The sequence below is a fragment of the Mustela putorius genome, unplaced genomic scaffold, assembly GCF_011764305.1.
Source record: "Mustela putorius furo isolate JIRA1106 unplaced genomic scaffold, ASM1176430v1.1 tig00000407_pilon_pilon_pilon, whole genome shotgun sequence".
In the NCBI taxonomy this organism is placed as follows: Eukaryota; Metazoa; Chordata; class Mammalia; order Carnivora; family Mustelidae; genus Mustela; species Mustela putorius.
The window spans coordinates 20,562,284-20,584,551 of record NW_025421373.1 but is presented as its reverse complement, the minus strand read 5'-3'; the positions used below and the strand labels follow the sequence as shown (position 1 = coordinate 20,584,551).

Here is a 22,268-nt window from a genome sequence, read left to right as displayed (position 1 = left end):
TTTAGTTAGATATCACTGGTCTGGAGATGAGATTTTCCATAAGAACAGCCTTCCTCCTGCCCACTTCCCCATAGGGACAACTTTGAATGACTGTGTTTATTGTTGACTTCTGTATATCCCTGTTTTGTTTTTTGTTCATTGGTTGGTTTTTGGTTTTTTAAAACTCAAGGAAACTAAGCCCTTTTTTGGGCTGAAAAATAACAATAGTCTTCTAAAATTGCCTTAAATAATAGGCATTTACTATACTCCAGACTAAGGGGTTCTTACACTGTTGGTAGTTGGTACTGCTGCTTAGCAGTGTTCTGAAAGACCCAAGCTCTTTCTGTTGTTAACGCATTCTGACGTCCTCAGTGTTTTGGAGTGTCTCCTTCAGGACTGCTAGAAGTTTAACACAGTATAGAGCATCATCTTATCACCTAATGAAATCAAAAACGAGAGAGAGGTGGCTGTCTTTGGGCATCTCTCTTTTTGTTGAGGGACACATTTTTTTTCCAGAAGCTCCCAGCAGACCTTAGTTGAGTCCCAGTTTACTAGAACCAAATAATATGTCCATGCTGTAAGAGAGAACTTGGGAAACAAATACTTGGCATTTTTAACCTCTATAATGCCAGGCCAGCCCTGCTGATGAAGAATGTAAACACTATGAAGACGGAAGTTTTTGTCTCTTTTGTTTGCTACTATGTCCCCAGCACCTGGGATGGTACCAGGTGCTCAATAATTGTCTGTTAGATGAGTTAATGAATACTAAGAGAATGTTCCATAGTTGTCCATAATGTACCACAGAAAAATTGTCCCTAGTTGCTGTAGTGTGCCTTTAAAAAGAACCTTGCATAATGAAGATACATTGTGCTCCTGTCTTCTTTCCTTCCTCTTGTAGTGGCTTAAACCAGGTTCTCCTGGTTGATTGGCTCTCAGAATGATCTCTTAGATTACCGGCTCCTTACAACGTTTAGTAAGGCAGCGTCAAACCCTCTCTACTCTTAAGATACCGTTTATTTTTTAATCAGTGTACAAAATATAGGCCAGGTTTGAGTTGAGTGTTTAACCTCTTTATTTAACAGTTTAAGTGACAGAACACGTGCACTCTTCAGTCATTAAAATGAGTGGCCCCAGACCACTGTTAGTTGTGATATACTGCATTATGTTATTCCCTTTGGACTTGGTTTATAGATGAGGAATATTGGGATGTGGACATCAAATGGGAGTTCCAAATTTTCCCAGTTAGGCTCACTTCTCAAAGCATTTGACAACTAAGTTAATGACCTGTTCATCTCTCATTTTAATCTGGTGGCTTAACTAAGATCCGCTTGGCCAGACAGACCAACTTTATGTAACCCTTTACTCGACTGCTGGTTTCCTGGGTCCTAATCTGGGTTCAGGCTACTGCTGACCAAAGCCACTGGGCAAAAGGCTGGAATGCTGCATTCCAAGCCCAATTGTTTGTGATGAACATTAGACATGCTAAGATTGGACAGATAGCTGTGTGGTAGCAGACTAAAGAAAAGGGTCTTTGCGCTATTAATAATTTATTATTCACATACTATGTCAAAGATGGGACATTTTAAGAAATTATGAGATTTACTAGTGCCTGGGTGACTCAACTGGTTGTGCTGCTATCTTCAGCTCAAGTCATGATCCCAGGTCAGTTCCTGGGATCGAGCCCGGCATCTGGTTCCTTGCTTAGCTGGGAGCCTGCCTCTCCCTCTCCCTCTTCCTCTGTCTGCCACTGCCCCTGACTGAGCTCTCTCTCTGTCAGATAAATAAAGTCTTTAAAAAAAATTGTGACACTTCTCTTTGGGTGTGTTTCCACCAACAGAGTCATTGGACTCACCATCATTTTGTCTCTTTGAGACACCTATTCAGGTGTCTTATGTGCTCCTAAATGTGGCAAGTGGAAATAGTTTCTTGGTGAAAGAGATGGACCCCATGAGTTGGATTTTGAATATGTCCCACCTGTTTCCAATGGAAAACTTCCATTGAAACCTGCAACCACTGTTCTTCTCTTTATTCTTGATTCTCTGCACACCGTCTTAATGCTATGGCCGCGTTGATGTCCTCTACTGTATTTACAGGCCTTGTTGTAGTTCTTACTACTTGACAGAATTTGAGGATTTGATCTAAAGGGAATAAGGGATTTTTAAATATTTCTTACAGGTTCCTGCTCAGTGATTTGTATAGAATAGTAATTCATAATACTATTCACTGAATTTAATTGGCTGGAAATGTTCTTGGACATGTTCCTACTCTGAGAATTAATATACATATGCACTTAGTACCTTTTATTCTAATAGGTTGCTTCCCACCCTCCTCCCCCCTGCCCTTGGCTTATGTGTAATAGTTCTTTGTTCAGTTCTGTCACCTTCCCAGTCAATGATCCTTCTATTTCAATCCCGTTAGACCTAAATATATATTTTAGGTGTGTAACCTTGGTTGTATTATGTAATTGCTTCATGTCTTAGTTTTATTATTGATAAAATGAGAGCCATAAGATTATCTGCCTCTTAAGATTGTCAAGGGTAAATGAGTTGATACATGTAAAACACTTAGCACAATCAACATTTATTTTAGAACTGTACTTGGTCAATTACAACTGTTGGTTGACTGTGGATACAAGAGGAGCAAAATCACGGAACCATTTTGTGAGCATTAATGAGCTCTATGGAATTTACAGTAAAGCATGTTGCATATATTAGATAGAAATTGTGTGCTACACATCCTTTAGTAAAACTTTTAATAAATTATGTACAGATATGTTCACGCACAGTGTTTTTGTTTTAAACATTTACCATCAGGTAACACTGCTGCTCCTTTTGCTCCTCAAGCTTATGGATGGTTCTCTAGCATATGGATAATGTCTGGATGTAGCTTGTAGCAGATGCTGTTGGTATCCTACCCAGATCTCCTTTACTGGGCCAGTGCATCCATCTCCCAGCTGCTGCGAGTATTGGCTGCTAATGACTCACACCTGTACCCTTCTCCAGAGGCCTGCCCTTGGCTGACCGTAATTGCCTCAACCAGATATGTCTGGGAGAGTATGAGATCACACCCCTACCCCCTCCTGTTCCCTAGGGGTGGCTCATAGCCAATGACTATACAGGGGTATAGCAGCCCAGCACCACTGCCTTTGGACTGGACAACTTCTGTGGTTCAGTCCCTACTCTAGAGCTCCTCATTGGATCAAGCTGAGTTTAGACTTTTTTGAAACCATATCTTTGCCTAGCTTCTTCCCAATTCTAGCTTGCTTTTTTCACTTCTGGTTTCTCCTGATAGTACTGTCTGTAATTAGGCATTCAAGAAATGCCATCTCAGACTCTGTTCCTAGGGAACCTGGACTAAGGTGTTGCTAATTTCGGTGCCTCTGTTTTCTTAGTTCAGCCATCACTTATGCAACTACCTACCTATCTTAAATAATCTCTGGCTTAATTTTTTTCTTCCTTGGGATTTGTTTTGTTCTGCTTTCTTGGTTGGATGTTACCTGATCTGCATCACCCCTATTCACATCCCATATCTTTACATACTGAAGGTTACTCAGCATTAAGTGTCCTTGGTCTTATGACATAGCTGGTTGTTTCAACAAGGTATTATAACAAATACCTTGGATTTAAAAACCTGAAAATTAGTTCTAAACCCTGAGTCATTTATACCTCCCTCTTAGGGTAGTTGTAAGAATTATACGCACTCTTCTTTTGGAAACACCTAGCACTGTGCCTGAATGTAGAAAGTGCTTAGTAAATGGTAGGTGTTTGGTAAGTGCTGTTTTTGAAGACAATCACCCAGTCCCGTTGAGGTCCTCTCATCCCGCTTAAGGACTACCTCTATCACAGTGCTTTATTCCTTTATTATTATATTTTTCCTATTCTTTCAGAAAAATGTGGGCTTCTTAATGTGTCAGCTAGTGGTGTGTTGGCCTTCAGGGGAAGAAAAGACCTGATGATAGCTGTTGTTGATTTTGATGGTGAAAATACTCCCAGCCTGTCCAGTTTCGAGCTTCCAGTATGATATCCTTGAACACAGAGTTGGAAAGAGATGCACACATTTGGCCCTTGCCAGTTAGTACATGCTGGCTCCAGTCCTTAATCTCTGTACCCCTAGCACTTAGCACAGTATATTCAACCTAGGAGCTAAATATTCAATGGATGGCCAGCATGTAGTTACTGACTGGCTAAGACTTGATCATATGCACTAAAATGATAAAATATCTTCATCTGATTTTCGTTGTATAACCAATAAGCCTAAACTCCCCATTTCCCACCCCATCCATACACATTGCCGATGCTATTCATGAATCAAAAGTAAAGGAAGCAGTCATCATGATGTAGTGGGGAATGCTAGAGAGGTTGTCTACTCAGATGCAAATCTCAGTTTCGTGATTGACTAGACACGTGAATGGGGATTACTCACTTCACCTCTCTTGGCCCCAATTTCCTCAAGACAGTTGGACTGGACTGTCTCTCCAAGTCTTTTAGTCTCAAAATCCATGAAGCCTAATTAGTGTATAACTTCACTTCCTCCTTCCCTCATTTCCCTCATTCCTGTACTGAGCTTCAAGTTATGTATTATGCTGGATATTGGGAATCCAGAGAAGAATAAGATGTGGCCCTCTGATGAGAATCTCAGTTTTTGTTTTTTTGTAAACACCTCCATGATACCAGGGCCATGAGGATGCTCATTGCCAAATCGGTTTATGCAAATGTATCGAGATTTTAATTCATCACAAATTGCAACACTTTGGTACATGAAGGTATTGTGCTAGTAGTTTTCACTTTCTAGATGGAATTAAACAAGGCTGCTCTGATCAGCAGGTAGTTCTTTTAGAAAATATCAAGCTAATTTTCGTTGTCTGGGGGAAAGAAAAGCCTCTCTGAACAGCTAGGTTACACTGCCCTCTGAGTTAGGCTCAAACTCAATTTATAAAGAGTGGAGTTTATTTACGGCTAGTAAGCAAAAGCTGAAAACATTTTGAGTTTTGATCTAGAAAGTGTCCTGGCTTTTCTCCCATATTTTGATAAGAAAAGTATGAAGGATGACTCCTCAAATTTGGTGGTATTCTTCAAGGCCATATCCACCTGTTGGCTCTCATGCCTTTTTCTCATCAGCTATGTTTTCTGCACTTAATTTTTTAAAAGCTACACTGGTGTCCAGTAGGAATCACTGTTGGGTGTGTCCAACAGTACTGTTCAGTGTTCTCTCAGTTTCCAAAACCTATTTTTTTTTAAATTTTTTTTATTTTTTATAAACATATAATATATTTTTATCCCCAGGGGTACAGGTCTGTGAATCGCCAGGTTTACACACTTCACAGCACTCACCATAGCACATACCCTCCCCCAATGTCCATAACCCCACCCCACTTCTCCCAACCCCCCTCCCCCCAGCAACCCTCAGTTTGTTTTGTGAGATTAAGAGTCACTTACGGGTTGTCTCCCTCCCAATCCCATCTTGTTTCATTCATTCTTCTCCTACCTCCTTAACCCCCCGTGTTGCATCTTCACTTCCTCATATCAGAGAGATCATATGATAGTTGTCTTTCTCCAATTGACTTATTTCGCTAAGCATGACCGAAACCCATTTTTTAAAAACAGAATTTGTTTTGTTTTTGACAGGGGCTGATAATATCCGAAAATATTGGAGTCGCTACTACCAAGGATCTCAAGGGGTAATATTTGTATTAGACAGTGCCTCTTCAGAAGATGATTTAGAAACTGCTAGAAATGAACTGCACTCAGCTCTTCAGCACCCACAGTTATGCACTTTACCCTTTTTAATATTGGCCAATCATCAAGACAAGCCAGCTGCTCGATCAGTCCAAGAGGTATGTCTCATTAACTTGACAACTCTTTGTCTTGTTTGCTGCACTTTCGCCGCCGCCTTGGAATCTGAAAACTTGCCTATAATTCGGATATGCTGGTTATATTGTTTTTCCACATGAAACCGTGATTTTCTGAGAAAGTAGAAAGACTGTATCAATCTATAGAAATTATTGTTTATATATCTTTCTCCACCTGGAAAGCATAGTTTTTGTTTTTTGTTTTCTCGTGTGTGTGTGTGTTTTTAAATTGCTTAGCGAAAGTTAGAGGACTTATCTGAATATTTTTCTCATCTATTTTCTCATGTGAAGGCCTGGTTATTGAACACTTTTTTACTCTGCCCGCTTCCTTAGTTCATTCTTTTCTCCAGCTTTTCAAGGAATGCATCATGCGTATTACCATGCATCACTTGCCCTCAGATGTCATGTTCTTGTCCCTTGAAATGCTCACTGTTGACTAGAAGCAATGAGTCCTATTCTGTAACCAGCCAGGCTGAAAATTGATGTCTTATCTTGCAAGTTCTGTGCCACCAAATACACTTTAATATGGACCCATTGTTTATCTTTCCCCATTTAATTTTATTTTTTAAACTTGTATCTCACCTATAAAAGCATGAGTCTAGTACTGGGGGATGGGAGAGGAATTCAGTGTCTCACCCAGCAGAGTTTCTGATTCGTGGATACTAAACGGATAAGATAGGTGAATAATTTTTAAAATTTGAATTGGGGGGAATTTTAACCTAAGTGCAGTGAAATCAAAACTTTTCATGTGTCCTTTACACCTGTAACTTTCAGAATAGGTTTCTCTCCCCTCCTTCAGAAAATTGTGTGCTTCCTTAAGTGACTCCTAATAAGATGAGTAAGAGGAACAATGTTGCCCTGTAGTCTGAAAAATTGGACAAGGAGTTCAGGATGTAAGATGTTCTAACTCCAGACTTCTCTCACACTTAATGTGGGACCCTTGCAAAGAGTTTTGTTCCTTCGCTTGTCTTCTCATCAGTAAGATGGCAATAAGGCAGTTTTCTGTTTTGTTTTGTTTTGTTTTTTACTAAGTGAGTGGGATGATTTTTGGATAATTCACTTCAGAGTTGACAGTACTAAGCAGTAGAGGGGTACTATGTAGAGAATTTTCATTTAAGTTTTAGGAAAATAGTAAAGAAGGCAAGGGTTTCTTCTTAAATAGAACTCACGTCTATCCTCTGTTGCTTCTTTCAGTATTAAGTGGTCAGCAAGCACCTTTTTCCTTTTAGATTTTGTGAAATCTAGATAATATTAAGTGATTAAGATAAAAACAAAGCAATGCAAATCTATTCAGAGTCATTAATGCACAGATCTTCGGCATTGGGGTTGTGGTGCCTTCTTGATCTGTTCTTAAGGCTTTGGGTAAATCTTTTAACTTCTCAGCACCAGTTTTTCTGTCTCTAGAATGGAGGTAATAGTATCTAATGATGGGTAGTTATGAGTGTTACATTAGTTTGTAATTACAAGGTACTTGCTGAAAATGCATTGTTCTGAGATTCATTGTAGAAAATACTGGTATGTATTAGAAATACAAATAGACTATAACGTTTTATATGTAAGTAATATGGAATATCTCTGTAATAAAACATATGAGATACATATACAAGTGACCTTGTAACTTAAAATTCCTTTATTCAAGTTATGTAGAAGAGCTGAATAATTATTATTATTATTATTTGCTTTTAAATTTAAGAAACTATTTTTTCTTAGACATCATAAAATTGAAACTGATGTTTTCTTAAAATCAAATTCGCAGTTCAGGGTAATCCTCCATAAAAATTGAATGTCATGGCAAAGAAAGGAAGCTTTTAACAGTTAATTGCTCTGGAATATGCTTTGTGTGTGTTTGCTAGCTACCTTTTATAGGAAACAGGCAGATATCTTTTTATGATTCATCTTTTATTGAGACAGAGGCTGTAAATGTAGAAAATGATTTGAAAATTATTGAAAACTGTATATACTGGTACATGGATGACTTTGACTTTCTATTTATATCAACTTTAAGTGAATTTTCCTCAAAATTTTTGCTGGTAATGGAATTTGCAAATGCCATTTTGAGAATTATTTAAGGCATTTTCCCTATGGTTATTTATATAAACACATACTATACAGGTGCATGTTAACATTTTAGGCTTTAACTGAAGACACCGGCAAATTTGATTACAGATCTTGACATTTGTCGAAACATAATGAAGTGCTTATACTTGGGATTTGGCAGAAAAAGAAATGGAAGCTTCCTCTTTTTACTCATTGCTTGAAAGACCAAGAGATTTCCTCAGTACAGTACTGTTATGGTGCCTTGTTGAAGTACCCCCAGAAATGTTTTAGGGATTAAATCAGTACCTTATTAATAAGTTAGCATAAAAGTGGAATTGTAAAAACTGAATCTTAAACTTTTAATGAATGGTAATCTCATAATTGTTGGGAGGAGGCATGGGTAGAAGAGGGGGTAGGAGATTAAAAAATGAACAAACTTACATGTTATTAGAAATAAGTTTAGAGTTTGTCATCTATTTACTGCTCCTCCTTTCCTTATTATAATGGTATTACATGCCCTATGCTTATTGCTTATAAACATTTTTATTCATTTGTACCTAATTTGTGTGCATGCCGTGTAATTTCCAAGTGCTAAAAGAGATGGGGTTGTACTTTGCAAAATTCCTGTGATTCTGAGGCAAAATTTTGTTCTCTTGGAATCAAGGAAAATGTATTCACTTTACCAAAAGCACTGAACCAGTCTTTGATGCAGTGAAGAAAAGACAAGGAGTCATAAGGGCTTATTGATTTCCCCCCCTCCCATGGAAATTATTACATTTTGTGCTTAATACATTATGCAAAAAATTTGCAATTATTTATCCTGTCACTTGAGTAAAACTTTAAGAATTCATTTATCGCTTTATGAGGATAACAGGATATTGTTGAGTTTAGAAGCTGGTGAGATTCCCAAGGAGAAACCTGAGTTATCACTAGAATTGCAACGGAGGATAAAAATCTCAGGAGATTGTGTATTTAGTCCCCTCCTCTGCCCTAAGTGTTGCCATGTTTGTGTAGAGAAGGAGTTAAGAAAGGAAGACAATGGCTAAAATTACTTTGTAACCCACAGACAGAGGGCAACATGCCCAATTATTTTGTTACTCTTTTAGAATGCAAGTGGAGTCTTGTACATTGCATAGTTTGCCTTCTGTAATAAACCTGGTAATGACCTGTGTTTCACTTAGAATTTTAAGATTTTACGTTTTGAGAATTGATAGTAGAAACATGTTTCTTAACAAATCATCTTTTTTTAAAACATAGCAAAACACTGGGAAAAAGAACACCCTTTACGTACTGTCTGAAAGCCAAGCAGTTCTTGCAACAGATGTTTGTTGTATTCACTTTGGGGAGGTGTAGTTACCACAGTTTTCCAGAATTTACTCCTATCAACAATGTTTCTCTATAGAAAGTATAATATAAAAATCTACAATTAAGTCAAGGCGCCCACGTGTTTCCTTAGGGAAAATTCTAGTCCAATTTAAATAATAAAGCCCTAAACCAAGAATCATCTTAAGGGTAAATAGGTTGGCTTTTTATTTGTATTGAATTGTAATTGTATCTAATTTGTTTTACAACTCCCATAGGAGAGCATACTTCAGTTCTGAAGTTATTTAATACATCAGGAGGATTTCATGAGAAGTTAAGTTGATATAGTAGCCAATAAATGTAATCCTGTTTTCCCTCTACACGTTGTCGATTGGGACTCTTTTACTTCCTAGCTTTTGAAATCTTATTTTTGTTTCATTGGGCATTACCGTGTCTTATAAAATGACACATTTTGTTAATGTGAAAGAAATTGTTTAACCTTCCAGCATCTGGTCTGATTGGATATTCATCCTTGTCCTTATTTCGAAAGTATTTCATTATTTTATAAATAGTACATCAAATAATGAGTCAACTGTCAAATATTTTTGAACTCTGTCAAATATTAAAGAATGTGGAAACTGTGAAATAAAGATTTTTGAGGTGCAATTATAGGGTCAAATGACTCTCTTGGTTCCATGGCTCATTAATTATAGCACAGGAAAATCCAGCTTTTCAATTAGGATGTCAACATTAAGGTTAAAATTTGTGATCAGGCATTTCTAGGTTTTCTTAAAATTGTCATTCAGTTCATTACTGTGATGTACATAGAAAGTGGTGGAAAAGTTCATTTCTATGATGTACATAGAAAGTGGAAAAGAACAAAATGTAAATGCGAGAAGAGCATTTGCGAGTATTTTTACGATGATACAAACATTGCTTTTTTAGCCCATGTTTTGTTTTGATTATACATATTCATAGTTTTTTGAAAAATACTTTTCAATATTCAGTGTATCAGGAATACTTTATCTAGTTCTCCCTTCTTAGTCTATAGACCTCTTCTGGAAGAGACTGCTAGTATGTATTTCATATTATTTGACCTCTACATTTACGTATAATTTGTATTTAAAGGTAATTATTTCTAAATTGTATACTTGTTTTCCTTCCTACAAAGGGTCAGAGAATTTTGAAGGATTGAAATGTTTGGACACTGTCTGTAAATAGTAAGACTCTAATTTAAAATTTTCATTCTATATTCATACTGCTTAACAGTGGAGCGGTGTTTTTGGTTTTGTTTTGTTTTGGTATTTCTATGAAGTAGCGAATATCATCTCTGCTTTTACATGACAAATTTTTTACTGGAAAATACGAAGCAGCATTTAAGTCACATAACATACTTAGCTTGGTTTATTATTACTGTGTATACAGAGAGGAACGCGTGTGTGTGTGTTTTCGTACAATAATGATTGTAAAGTGTCATATACTTTAAATCTTAGGAGTCTTCCAAGTATCTTGACCTGTGTCTTGGCAGCATTTTAGAATACTGATTTGATTTCACATAGAGCAGTGTACATACCTATTGTGTGAGCAGTCTGAAAATTCCCTTGTGGGACGTATACTTATTCTAAAATGATATGAGATACAAATTGTTTTTTGTGCATTCCTTACAGATGTACTTTTCTCTGTTACAGTTTAGTCTTGGGGAAACAATGAGAGGGTTTGGAAGTCTGTTTTCCAGGGAATGACTCTGTGGTCTCCTGAAAATGTTGACTAACGTGCAAGAGAAGCTGAAAATAATCATCATTTCGGTAGTTAGATACATTTATAAAAATGATGCTTTTATATTTTAAAGAGCAACTTTTAGCAGAATACCAAAACAATATTCCATTGTACATTCGTGTATTTACTAAATATGCACTCCTTGAAAAAATGATTTTGTATATTTGACTTCATGGATTCTAAACCTGGCTGCTTTGATCTTACCATTCAAGGGATCTTGTGGACCTGTATTTCTTGCACCCACCAAGCAGTAATCATGAGAATGTGCCCTGCTTACTGAAAACTAATAAAATTCCCTTTAATGAGAGTTACATCAGGAAGGTCCATCCTATTGAGAAAATTATTTAGGTTGGATAACAAAGTATAATACGTTTAAAAAATAAAACAAGAATTAATTCATTACGTTCTCTTTTAAAACCTCCATTCCTCTTTAGTTGGCCACATGCGTATCTTTGTTTCATGTAGGGCTGGCAAATTTTGGTACCTCTTTCCATTCTTACTCATATTTACTGTCTACCTCCACATGTTTCGCTGCACAGTTCTCCCACCTCTGCCATGCCTCTCCGTTTCCTGACTCTTTCCCCCTGTTCCTCAAAAAAGACAATTAAGAACCAGATTTCCGGGGCGCCTGGGTGGCTCAGTGGTTTGGGCTGCTGCCTTCGGCTCAGGTCATGATCTCAGGGTCCTGGGATCGAGCCCCGCATTGGGCTCTCTGCTCCACAGGAAGCCTGCTTCTCTCTCTCTCTCTCTCTCTGCCTGCCTCTCTGCCTACTTGTGATCTCTGTCTGTCAAATAAATAAATAAAATCTTTGAAAAAAAAAAAAAACAGATTTCCTATCTTCCATGAAATTCATGTTAAAAACCAGTACTATCTTCTAATTACTTCTAGAAGCAGATGAAATACCACTTATCTCTTATGTTCTGTGCTTGATAATTAAATTCCCTTCTCTTTTCTCACTCACGTTTATCTGCTGCTGCTATTTCTCTTTCCCTGGGAAAACCACCTAACAATTACAGGTGACATCAAGAAGTTGCCGTGGGGGGTGCCTGGGTGGCTTAGTGGATTAAGCCTTCAGCTCAGGTCATGATCTCAGGGTCCTGGGATCGAGCCCTGGATCGGGCTCTCTGCTTAGCATGGAGCCTGCTTCCCCTTCTCTCTCTGCCTGCCTGTCTGCCTACTTGTAATCTCTCTGTCAAATAAATAAATAAAATCTTAAAAAAAAAAAAAAAAAAAAAGGTTTCCCTGAATATTGAAGGCTGAGCTGCATGTCTTCCTTTTGACTCCCAAAGGTATCCTGGGCATAACCAAATCATAATACCAGCATTAATTACCTGTAACTGTTCTGTCTATCCCTCAAGATTGGAAGCTCTTTGAAGGACAGGAATTCTGGCTTGTATAAGTCTCTATGCTTAATTATATGTTGTTGGAATGAGTACAGCGTTGGAGTCTTCACGTACATGCCTGTGCTTCCCTCCTGGCTTGAACGTCATCAGCTTCATCCAGATTCCTTAACTACCCAGTCTGCCTCCTGTTCCTCCACACCAAACCTGACCTTTGACTATTACTCCTAAATCGCATCTTCTGTGAAATTTCACCACTCTGCCCATGGTAATAGTTCTCAAAAGTTCAATCTTCTGGCTACCAGATTTACACATCTTTGCTTTCTTGTATTTTTATGTACTTGTGTTTGTCCACTTGAGGACCTGGCTTATACAAGGTTGCTGTCTCCTTCCCCAAATCCCTCCTATAAAGTGGCAGGACAGCTCAACTGAATAGTATTCCTTTAATATGTTTTTATTAATTACCTGTATTTTAAGTAAATAGAGCTTATTTTCAGTTGCTAGCAAAGCAAACTTTACTTTTGCTAAAGCTCAGTGGGGCACCTAATTGAAATGGTTTTAAAGCAGTACATTCAATTTATTAAGAACAAATCTAGTTTTATCATAAAAGTGCTTTACATTAATGAAACTTAAAGGATTTTTTCATTTCTTACACTTAACATTTTTCTTCCTGTACATATGCAGGTATTTTACAGTAATGCATCATAACTACACAGTTAGACTTTGACTTTTTCCTTTCTGGGTCTTTTTTTGAAGCACTAGGTATTTGAGTGGTCGTAGTGGTGAACCTCACCCTTTTTTCAATTTTGTATTTTGTAAAGATTAATTTTCACAAACTCTTATTCAAAAAAGCCAACAAATGACTCTGAGGCAAAAGTTTACAGAATCATTTCCTTGGCCCTAGTTCCACTTATTTATTTACTTATTTCATTTGCAAAAGAAAACTCAGTTTACTACACATTGCATAGTGTACAGAGTTAATAAAACATTTGTCGAGTTAAATGAATTTGAAAATAGACACATGGTTAATGTCAGTCAGGTGCTTTGAAGATAAAAAGCACAATAAGCGTTAGTTATTATCATTATGATAATTATTTTCATTATTATTATTACATAGTGTCTGCTTAAAAATACCTTTGGTTACTCCGGGATGGCTGAGGCTAATGAAAGGGGTTACCCTGCTGGGTTTTATCCAGAAGTAAGGAGTTGAGACATAAGGCACTGAGGTTTTGTTTTTTCTTACTAAATCAAGAGATGGTTGTTTTTTTTCCTAAAAATAAAACAAAATCCTGTAATGCAGAAGCATTGGAACTCATTTTGAATAGTTGGAATGTTCTATAATCTCGAAAAACAATATTTGAGGAATAACTCCGGGTCCTCCAAAGGGCTCTGAAATCATAGACATTGGTTTCTAACTAGTCGGAACCCTTTATTTCTTAGTTAACTAATTACAGAAGTTGTATAGAGCTCAAATTTATAAACTAAGAAGAGGGCATAATTATGGGAAGAAAATGTGAAAACTTAATTATCAGAAAAATGAAAAATTATATTTTGGGGAAGTTATCAAAATGTAGCTAATTACATGAATTAACTCCAGTGAGAATATTTCCAGGAGGATTATTCTTTAGAAAGAAGACTCTAAGGTTAAGCCAAATTCCTTATAGGACACTACAGCAATTGTCATCCCAAGTCAGAGATAAAGGAAATATCGAAACATTTTAACAGGCATTTATATGAAAGTCAACTGTACATCCAGCCTCATAATCAGGAAGACATTAGTGACATGTCTGAAGAAGACATTCCCTAATATTATTGCAAATTAAATAAGAAAAGACCTCAAGAGAATGAAAAGAGAAAAGGTTCCTGGAGCCAATGAATTACAATTGACAACCTAAAGGCAGTTGAAGAACCAATTGCTGGAGTGATTGCAAAGCTATTCATAGTGTGCAGCAGACAGAGCACACCAGAAAGCTGGAACAATGCCTTCAGTTCAGCAATATTGCTTCAAAAGAATGGAAAGAGGGGAACGGGAAGAGCCACTGACCCCGAGACCAATTTCCAGGCAGCTGCACAAACTATATACTGTAATTAAAGGTTTTGACCACTAATCACAGCAAAGCCAGACTACAGAAAGTCTAGGGAGCCAGCAAGGTTTATAATGAGGCAGACATCCTTAACTTAAAGCATGGAAAAAGCAGGTAAGAAAACCAGTCCAGTTTTGGCAGTGGCTTTGAAAAACTTTGCTGTATTAACACAAATATGAAAATCACATATTTTTGGCCTTCTTTCCTCTAAGACCAAAAATGTGCAATGCAAGATACCTGCTTTCATCTTTTGAGATGAACAGAATACTCTGCTACTTAGAAACTGAAATTTTCTCCTTGCTGCTTTCTTTTCCCCTTTACCTGTAAATCAGATGTGCCTTTGCTGCAAACAGTGAGTAGCCGTGTGTCATGGCACAGACGACAGACTGCCGCTCAGAAGTAGATGCTCTTCCTGTGTTCTCGGGCGACACTGGTAGATATGCACTAACCCACGCCGGAGTACTTAAGCTATAGAACCTCTTTCCTCTTTTGTTGATGGATAATCCAGAATCATCTCTTTTTCTTTCTTTAGTAATATCTCTTGATGTAGACATCCATGTTCAGCCACAACTCTGTTTAAGTATTTATGTAAGACCTTGGAGAAATGGGCTATCTAGTATTTTTGAATGAAGGTACAGTACAGACTTCCAGTACAAACGAGAAGGTGTCAACGCAAGTTTACTGCACAGAAGTGGCATCTCACTTTGAAGATACCACATAGTTCTCCCCTGACTGGCCTGTTAAGATCTTTGCTGTGTTTTATGTCACTGTATCCAATAGTGAAATGGAAATTACCTTTGTGGCTAGAAATTCTGAAATCGAAATTTGCACCCATAAATCCCTGACAAAATAAAATGACAAGTATTCTGTGTTATAAAGGATGAGTACAGTAGGGTTTTATTTTGTTTTATTTAGGCTTAGAATGTGACACATTACAGGGTCTGGATTCATTGTGTCAAACGTGCTGTGCGTAGATTGAGCTTACTGAAATAAGAATGCTCTGTAAAGAATGCTTAGGTAGTAAACAGTCCCATAAAATAACTGGAATTGTTTTCATCAATGATAAGTGAGATCCACTAAACCCTACGGGAAGAAGGTTCTGCATATGACCCGTGAAATAATTTGGAGGTTCCATAGAACATCATAATTTTAACATGTAGAATTTGTAAAATACGATTTATTTTTAGACTGTGGTGATGACTAATAATCTGTCGAGCCAAAACGAGTCTTTATTGAAAGGGGCCAGAGTGGAAAATCTGGGTAACTCGTGTATAGTTTAGACAAGGAGAACAAAGAAATAATTAAATGAAAATAAGAGCTTGGCAGAGGAATCCTTAGAGAAGAGCTAGTTGAAGAGTTACAGTTCTTAATGGTGCTATGCAAGAGATTCTCTCATGATGCTTTCATATATTGCATTGAAGAAAAGACTGAATAATCATTAGAGAGATCCTAAAAAATAGACCAAAGATGATCTTGAGATAGAGGCATAATTTATATGCACTAAGTAGTATCGCTATTACGGTTATTGTCATTATAGAGAAGCAAATCATTGTGCCCAGGCAGATGCCCTAATTTTCCAAAACATAAATTCTTAAGAAAGAATTTTTCTTATTATATATAAGAATATTTACATTTTACTCTCTTCTAGAATAGTTTCCTTTAAAATGTTATTTGCAATACTTACTGAAAAGATAATCCCAAATATCTGAATTATTTAAATGAGTGGGAAGAGATTCATTAAGTGTTAAAATGCATGTGTCTACATGTTTGAGCAATGAAGAGAGATGTCAATTTCCCACATTTGTATATGGACTTTGATGTTTTTCTTTAATTAAAGCTCAAGTTTGGACATCTTTCTGTTTTTCCTTAATTAATAATGGCTTTTTAATGACTTTTATATTAACAAGCAAATTAAGCTTGTTTTTTAGCTGAAAATGGGAAAACAGACTTTAAGGTAAAACGTAAGATCACCAGATTGCTTGAGCCTGTTATAGTTAATAGCAATTATTTGTTAATATAGTTCTCTGTTTTATACTTTACGAGAAGCTTTTCTTTTTCTCTCTTATGAGCCTTTTAAACTACATCAGCACAGTTTTCTGCTCTAGGGAAATATAGTCTTTAATGATTCTAGTGCACAGTGCCCCTTTAATTATTCAGAACATTTGGTTCTAGCAGTGTAGATGTAGAAAGTATGGGATATTTTGTTGAATTTGTACTAACTTCATAGAAGGCCCTAGACATTGCTTTTTTTGGTAAAACACTTGAGATGAATCTGTGTTTTTGTAGTTTTAGCTGTTAAAGATGGAATAGAAAAATTGTAATTCCTTTAGTACTTGTTCTTATTTGGATTCTAGTTAGTCAAGATTTTGCCATCTGGTTCTTTAGCCATAGTAAAGCTGAATTGAAAAATATGTGCTATTAAAAATGTCATATTTCTAAGATGTTAAAGCAAGAGATGGCTATAATTGCTGGGTTTACTTTCACTGAAATTATTTTTGGAATAACATCTCTTCTCCAACTCTGCTCACAAATATGTACGAGTTTGTAATGAATTGTGGTTGACATTATTTGATCCATTCTCTGTCAGTTAAGATTATATGACTGCCGTCCTACACATAAAGCGTGTGCCTGTCATTTGCATTTGGATCTCCATGGAATATTACATAATCTTTAAAAATCCATTCATTTCAATTTTAAAAATCCATCTCATTTAAATTACTCTAAATGACTAATAAAACCACATGGTACAATTTTTTTAAAAAGATTTACTTATTTATTTTAATGAGGTACGTGGGCGGGGCAGAAGGAGAGAGAGAATCCCAAGCAGACTCCTTGTTGAGCAGGAAGTCTGGACACGGGGCTCCATCTCTTGACCATGAGTTGTTGACCTGAGCTGAAATCAAGAGTCGGACTTCTAACCGACGGAATCGCCTACATGCCCCCACATGGTACAATTTTAAGCACTGTATACTTTATAACAAAAAAGTATACAGTGAAAACTATTCCCTGTTCTCCCCATGTGCCCTGGTCTGCTGTATCTTAAAACTCTCCACCTTCAGCCAGGCTACTTGATTACCAGACTTTGTCAAAAGGTTAGAAACACCAATTTAACGAATTTTGCTTAAGAATATAATGAAATATGGACTGTATATTAATGAACGTAATTATCTTTGAGATGGTACTTCTAAGACAGGTGCAGTAAGATACTGTAATAATTTCGGGTAAGTTAATTTTAATACTTTATTCTCTAGATTGTTACCTTGAGTTTTACGCCTTTTATGGGGGGGGGAGAATTTATAGGGAACTCCCAACTCTGATTTTAGGAGGATGTATTTGGAAGTATATGAGGATATGTATCTGAGGAATCATACTTGAATGACTTTAAGTATGAAAAATTTCAAAGATACAGATAAGTACAAAAAAAAATGATATAACAGTGAAATCCATCCACCCATTATCCAGATTCAGCAAATTTTAACGCTTTACCATTTTTATTCACAGTTTTTCCTTAAAGAAACAAGTCTATAAAAATGCATTTTCAAAGTCCCCCTTGCTTCTTCAGAAGTGAGTGTATCTTGAAGTTAGTATCTTTCCCAACATACATTCTTATACTTCTAATACATATGCATGTATTTCTAAGTAATATACAGTAATGTTTTGTGTGGTCAAAATTTGCATAAGTGGTGTCTTAGAGTGTATACTTTGTCATGCTTTTTTATTACATTTTTTAAGATTATATAATACATGTAAATCTAACTTATTTATTTTCACTGATATATTATGTTCCAAGGCATGACTATGCCATAATTTTATTTATTTATTCCTACTGATAAACTTTTAGGTTGTTTCTGGGTTTTTGTGATTACGAACAAAGCTGTTGACGAATATCTCCATATGCATTTCCTTGTGTATATATGCAAGCATTTCTCAAGTGTCTAGATGTCAGATTGGAATTGCTGGCGCTTAGGATATACAGACATTTAATTTGATGGGTATTTAACTTCGCACTCTGGGCGTAGAGGTGACAGGCAGTAAGACTCTGAGGTCAGACCATCTGGGTTTAAATCCCTCTTACTTTGACAAGCTGCAATAATATTGAGCAAAAACGTAAATCCGTTTCCTCATCTGTAAAATGGGGATAATCCTAGAACCTACCTCAAATAGTGAGGGTTAAGTAAGGATCAAGCACATAGAGTGCTTAGGATTAACTGTGTGCTCCCCAGGGCCTGACGCCTGCCTCTGGCCAGAGGTGTTAAGAGGATTAAATGGCCCTTCTATCTGTGCCTGGCATAGTGTTGTGAGTGTTTTAAGTACAGAGAAATAGGACAGAAAATGCAGTTTTAGTGACTGTATGCTTTTATACTTTGGAGAGTGCTTAAAGACTAAATTCTAAATACCAAAAAATATTTTTCAAAAGCAATGAAGACCTTAACTCTTACTTTGGTTAGATTAAAAAAGAAGCAATCAGTTTATTTTAACTACTATTCATATGGACTGAGTTCTTATCAAACTGGTTTTTTATCACTATGCTGACAAAATGTACTTTCTTCTGCTGTTGTGAGGAAACCAGGAAAATCACATCTTCTGGAGATTTTTACCAGTGAAACTGATTCTAAAGTTTGTTCTTTATGGTGTTCCAGATCATTCTGCATTAATTTTTAAATTTGTCAATTTTGCAATAGTGTTAGTAGCTCTACCTCAGGGAAAAAATACAAAAGCAAATGTAGAAGCCTGTGCTTTGCTGGTGCATGGAAATGAGGGAGATGCTTGACAAGCCGAGAACCTACCTGCAGATTTCTAGGTTTCTATGAGGCCCCACAGATGCCCAGAAATCTCCTTTTTAGAGCGTGTCACTTGGTGTGTTCTCATGATGTGATTGACAGGCTCGTTGTTCCCTCTCTTTGAAAGCCCAAGAGGTTACTCGGATTATTTGAGAGTGTCGTCGCACCGATTCTTACGTTGAGATTGGAATAGAATCTCAGGCCTTAAAGGTGGATTACTCTGCATTACTTTTATTGCTCTTCAAGTGTTTTTGGAAATATTTAAGGGTCCTAATAAAAACTGGGTTTTCCTGGAGTGTGTTTTCTTTTGGGGGAAATTTTAAGGATTAGTCCTAGACTTTCTGAAAGCTCAAAAGTTAACCAAAAGGACCTGATTCAAAGAAATTACTTAATTAGAAGAAGAAAAAAAAAGAAAGAAAAAGAAAACCAGGCATAAGAGAAAACCCCCATCGCATCTCTGTATTCCTTATAATAAATCAGACCTGTGTGTGTTTTTAACAAAAACGAGGGTGTGCTTTTTTTCCCCCTTCATTCTCTGTTTCTTTTGATCATTGATCTGGGTGACCCCACGCTCAGGGTTTTTTTTCTTCATTTGACATGGACAGATTTTTGAAGTATAGCTCTCCTTTGGGAACCCCGGGCAGTTCCACTTGACTAACCTGTGATCTAATGAGCAGTAATGCGGGGTTACAGTGGCCATTTTGTGTGCTTTGAGGAGGATGGCTAGACAGAGTGGGAGGAAGGCGATGTCTGCGGAGAAAAAGAGAGGCAGGGTGATCGAACAGTGTGAAAAAGACTTGTTAGCCCACATTAGTTTGCCTGATTTACTTCACAACAGGTCAGGAAAGGCCAGCAGCAGGGTTGTCGTTAAATTGCAAAGTTGAAAATCCTGGTATTAGAAAGCTTTGAGATATCAGAGTTACTAATTCCAGACTTGGTTTTAACTCACCTTTGAGTTGCAACACACAGGGTGGTGTCAGACTTCTCTTCGGTCTCTCCATAGATTTATGAAATAATTTTGGAACCCTTGATTCTTGTTGAATGCTGCACACTGCACACTTTAAACATCTGTCATGGTTGGGCCGTTCTCCCATGAGCTTGGATGTGAAAGAGAAGGCAAACACTGAGCGAGTCATCGCACCTTTTTTTTTTTTTTTTTTTAAATGCCTGATGTGTGTTCAACCCTTAATGAGGGACCCACGCTTTCCATTTAGAAATGTTGCAGGAGTGCTTTTGTGAATTTCTATCCTGATCATTGAAGGAGGCTCTTAAATTTGTCCCGTGCGTCTATGCTGATGGACTCTGATAGAAGTCTGTGTAAGTGTGCACGTGTTCGTAGTTTGGCCCCACAGGGTACATTCAGAGTCATTGAGAAAACCAAGTTAGGTTTCAGGATCCTCCCTTCTCCACCTTAAGCTTAAACTGGTATATTTCACATCTCACTGTTGTTTAGGCCTTTTACATGGAAGCAAATAGATAACTTACCAATAAGTCCCCCAGGTTCCTGGAACGTGTTGCCCAGCTTTTAAATGTTATTACAGCAACCTAAACATGGTTTTCTTAAATTTATGATGGTTTTTTCTTCACATTCAAAAGTCTGCATATTACCTCAAAAAAGTATAGTTATTGATCATAATACAGCTTTTGTTTGACAGCTGTTTCCGCGAGGCTTGTCACTAAAAGACATCTCCCTGTGGGATAAAAGAGCAGTTGCTATTGCCACCTTTTTTATTTGATATGTAGAGAGAGAATATTTAAAACCTGTGTCTGAGATCCAAATGGAAGCCCCTGCAAGTGGCGGACAGTGGGACACTTGATTGCTTCTTGCCTTGGGGCAGAGAATGGATGTGGACTCCAGTGTATTCTTTGTGTCCTAAGAGTCCACAGAAGGCGGATTGGCCTGCTCTTTCAGTCCTGGTTCAGGTGCTGTGACTGTGCTAAGGAGAATTGCTCAGTGGAGTAAAGGTACATCAGGCCGACGGAATTTAAGCTTTGTGTAGTGACTTTATATGAAGACTCATCTGTAGAAACTCCTCCTTACAGATAGGCCTTTGTATCTGTCTATTGGCAAAGGGAAGTTTCACAAAGAACAATGACCTTGCTTCAGAAATTTAAGCATACTTTAGTCTTTTCTAAAATTATTATCTAATAAAACAACTGTTCATTATTTCAACCAATATTTTTTCTGTACACTTGCCATGTGTAAAGAGACACAGAGATGGATAAAATGTGACCTTCCCTCCAGTCACGTACATGTAACCGATGATCACAGTATATTATGGTATGAGCCAATAAAAGTAGGTTCAGAGTACTGTGGAAACACAGGAGAGACTGAAAGGAATAAAAAGTAATGTGTGTAGGGCACTGTGTGTTTCACCTACGGTGTATCTGGTAATTCTCGATTGTCCTGGGAAATGGGAATTATTTCCTTATGAAATAATAAATCACCCGGGATTCAACTAGTGACCTGAATCCATGTCTTTGGACTTAAAGGCATTTCCTCCTTTGACTATACTACAATGATCTCTTGTCGCTGAATTAAAATAAATAAATAAATAAATAAAATTAAAAAAAAAATATGTAACTTGATTTTCTTTTTTTTTCTTTTTCTTCCTTCCTTCCTTCCTTTCTTTTTTTATTCTTGAAGTCTTAAATTCTTCTTTTGAATGTTTCTTGCTATTTGGACAGGCCCTAGCTACCAATTTGCAAATGAGCCTTTTTTTTTTTAATGAGCTCCATTAAAATGAAAGTAATATATTGTAGAAACTAAGCCAAATATGTTTTTATATATTTGTGAAACAGAATGACTATTGTATCCCAGTACTTGGGGGAGATTCTGCTGATTTGGGCTTAACTTACATCCAGTTCATCTTGGCTTTTAGAAAGAACACAAGACTGAATTAGAGAGTCGAGGACACCAAAAGCAATTTCTGTAAACAGCAGACCTCCTCCCTAAGTTTTCCTGGCTGTAACCCACTTCCAGCAGCTTTTAGGCTCCATTTATATGTTTCTGTTCTTCGATTTTTACAAATGAGACACAAGAAGGGAAGGTGGAAAAGAGTCTTTGGAGACAAACAGAACAAGTTAAGAAAAAGAGTGGAGATCTAAAACAATAGGTCA

General features: G+C 37.0%; 1 protein-coding gene across 3 annotated transcripts in view; it reads left to right on the top strand.

Moving 5' to 3' along the window:
• The window catches only part of ARL15 (ADP ribosylation factor like GTPase 15), a 394,584-nt gene that overhangs the window by 190,315 nt on the left and 182,001 nt on the right, over positions 1–22,268 (top strand). For all 3 annotated transcript variants that reach the window (XM_004737893.3, XM_004737892.3, XM_013051269.2), the window contains one exon: positions 5,604–5,812. In XM_004737893.3, coding sequence (XP_004737950.1) covers positions 5,604–5,812 — 209 coding nt within the window. The remainder of the gene's footprint in view (positions 1–5,603; positions 5,813–22,268) is intronic.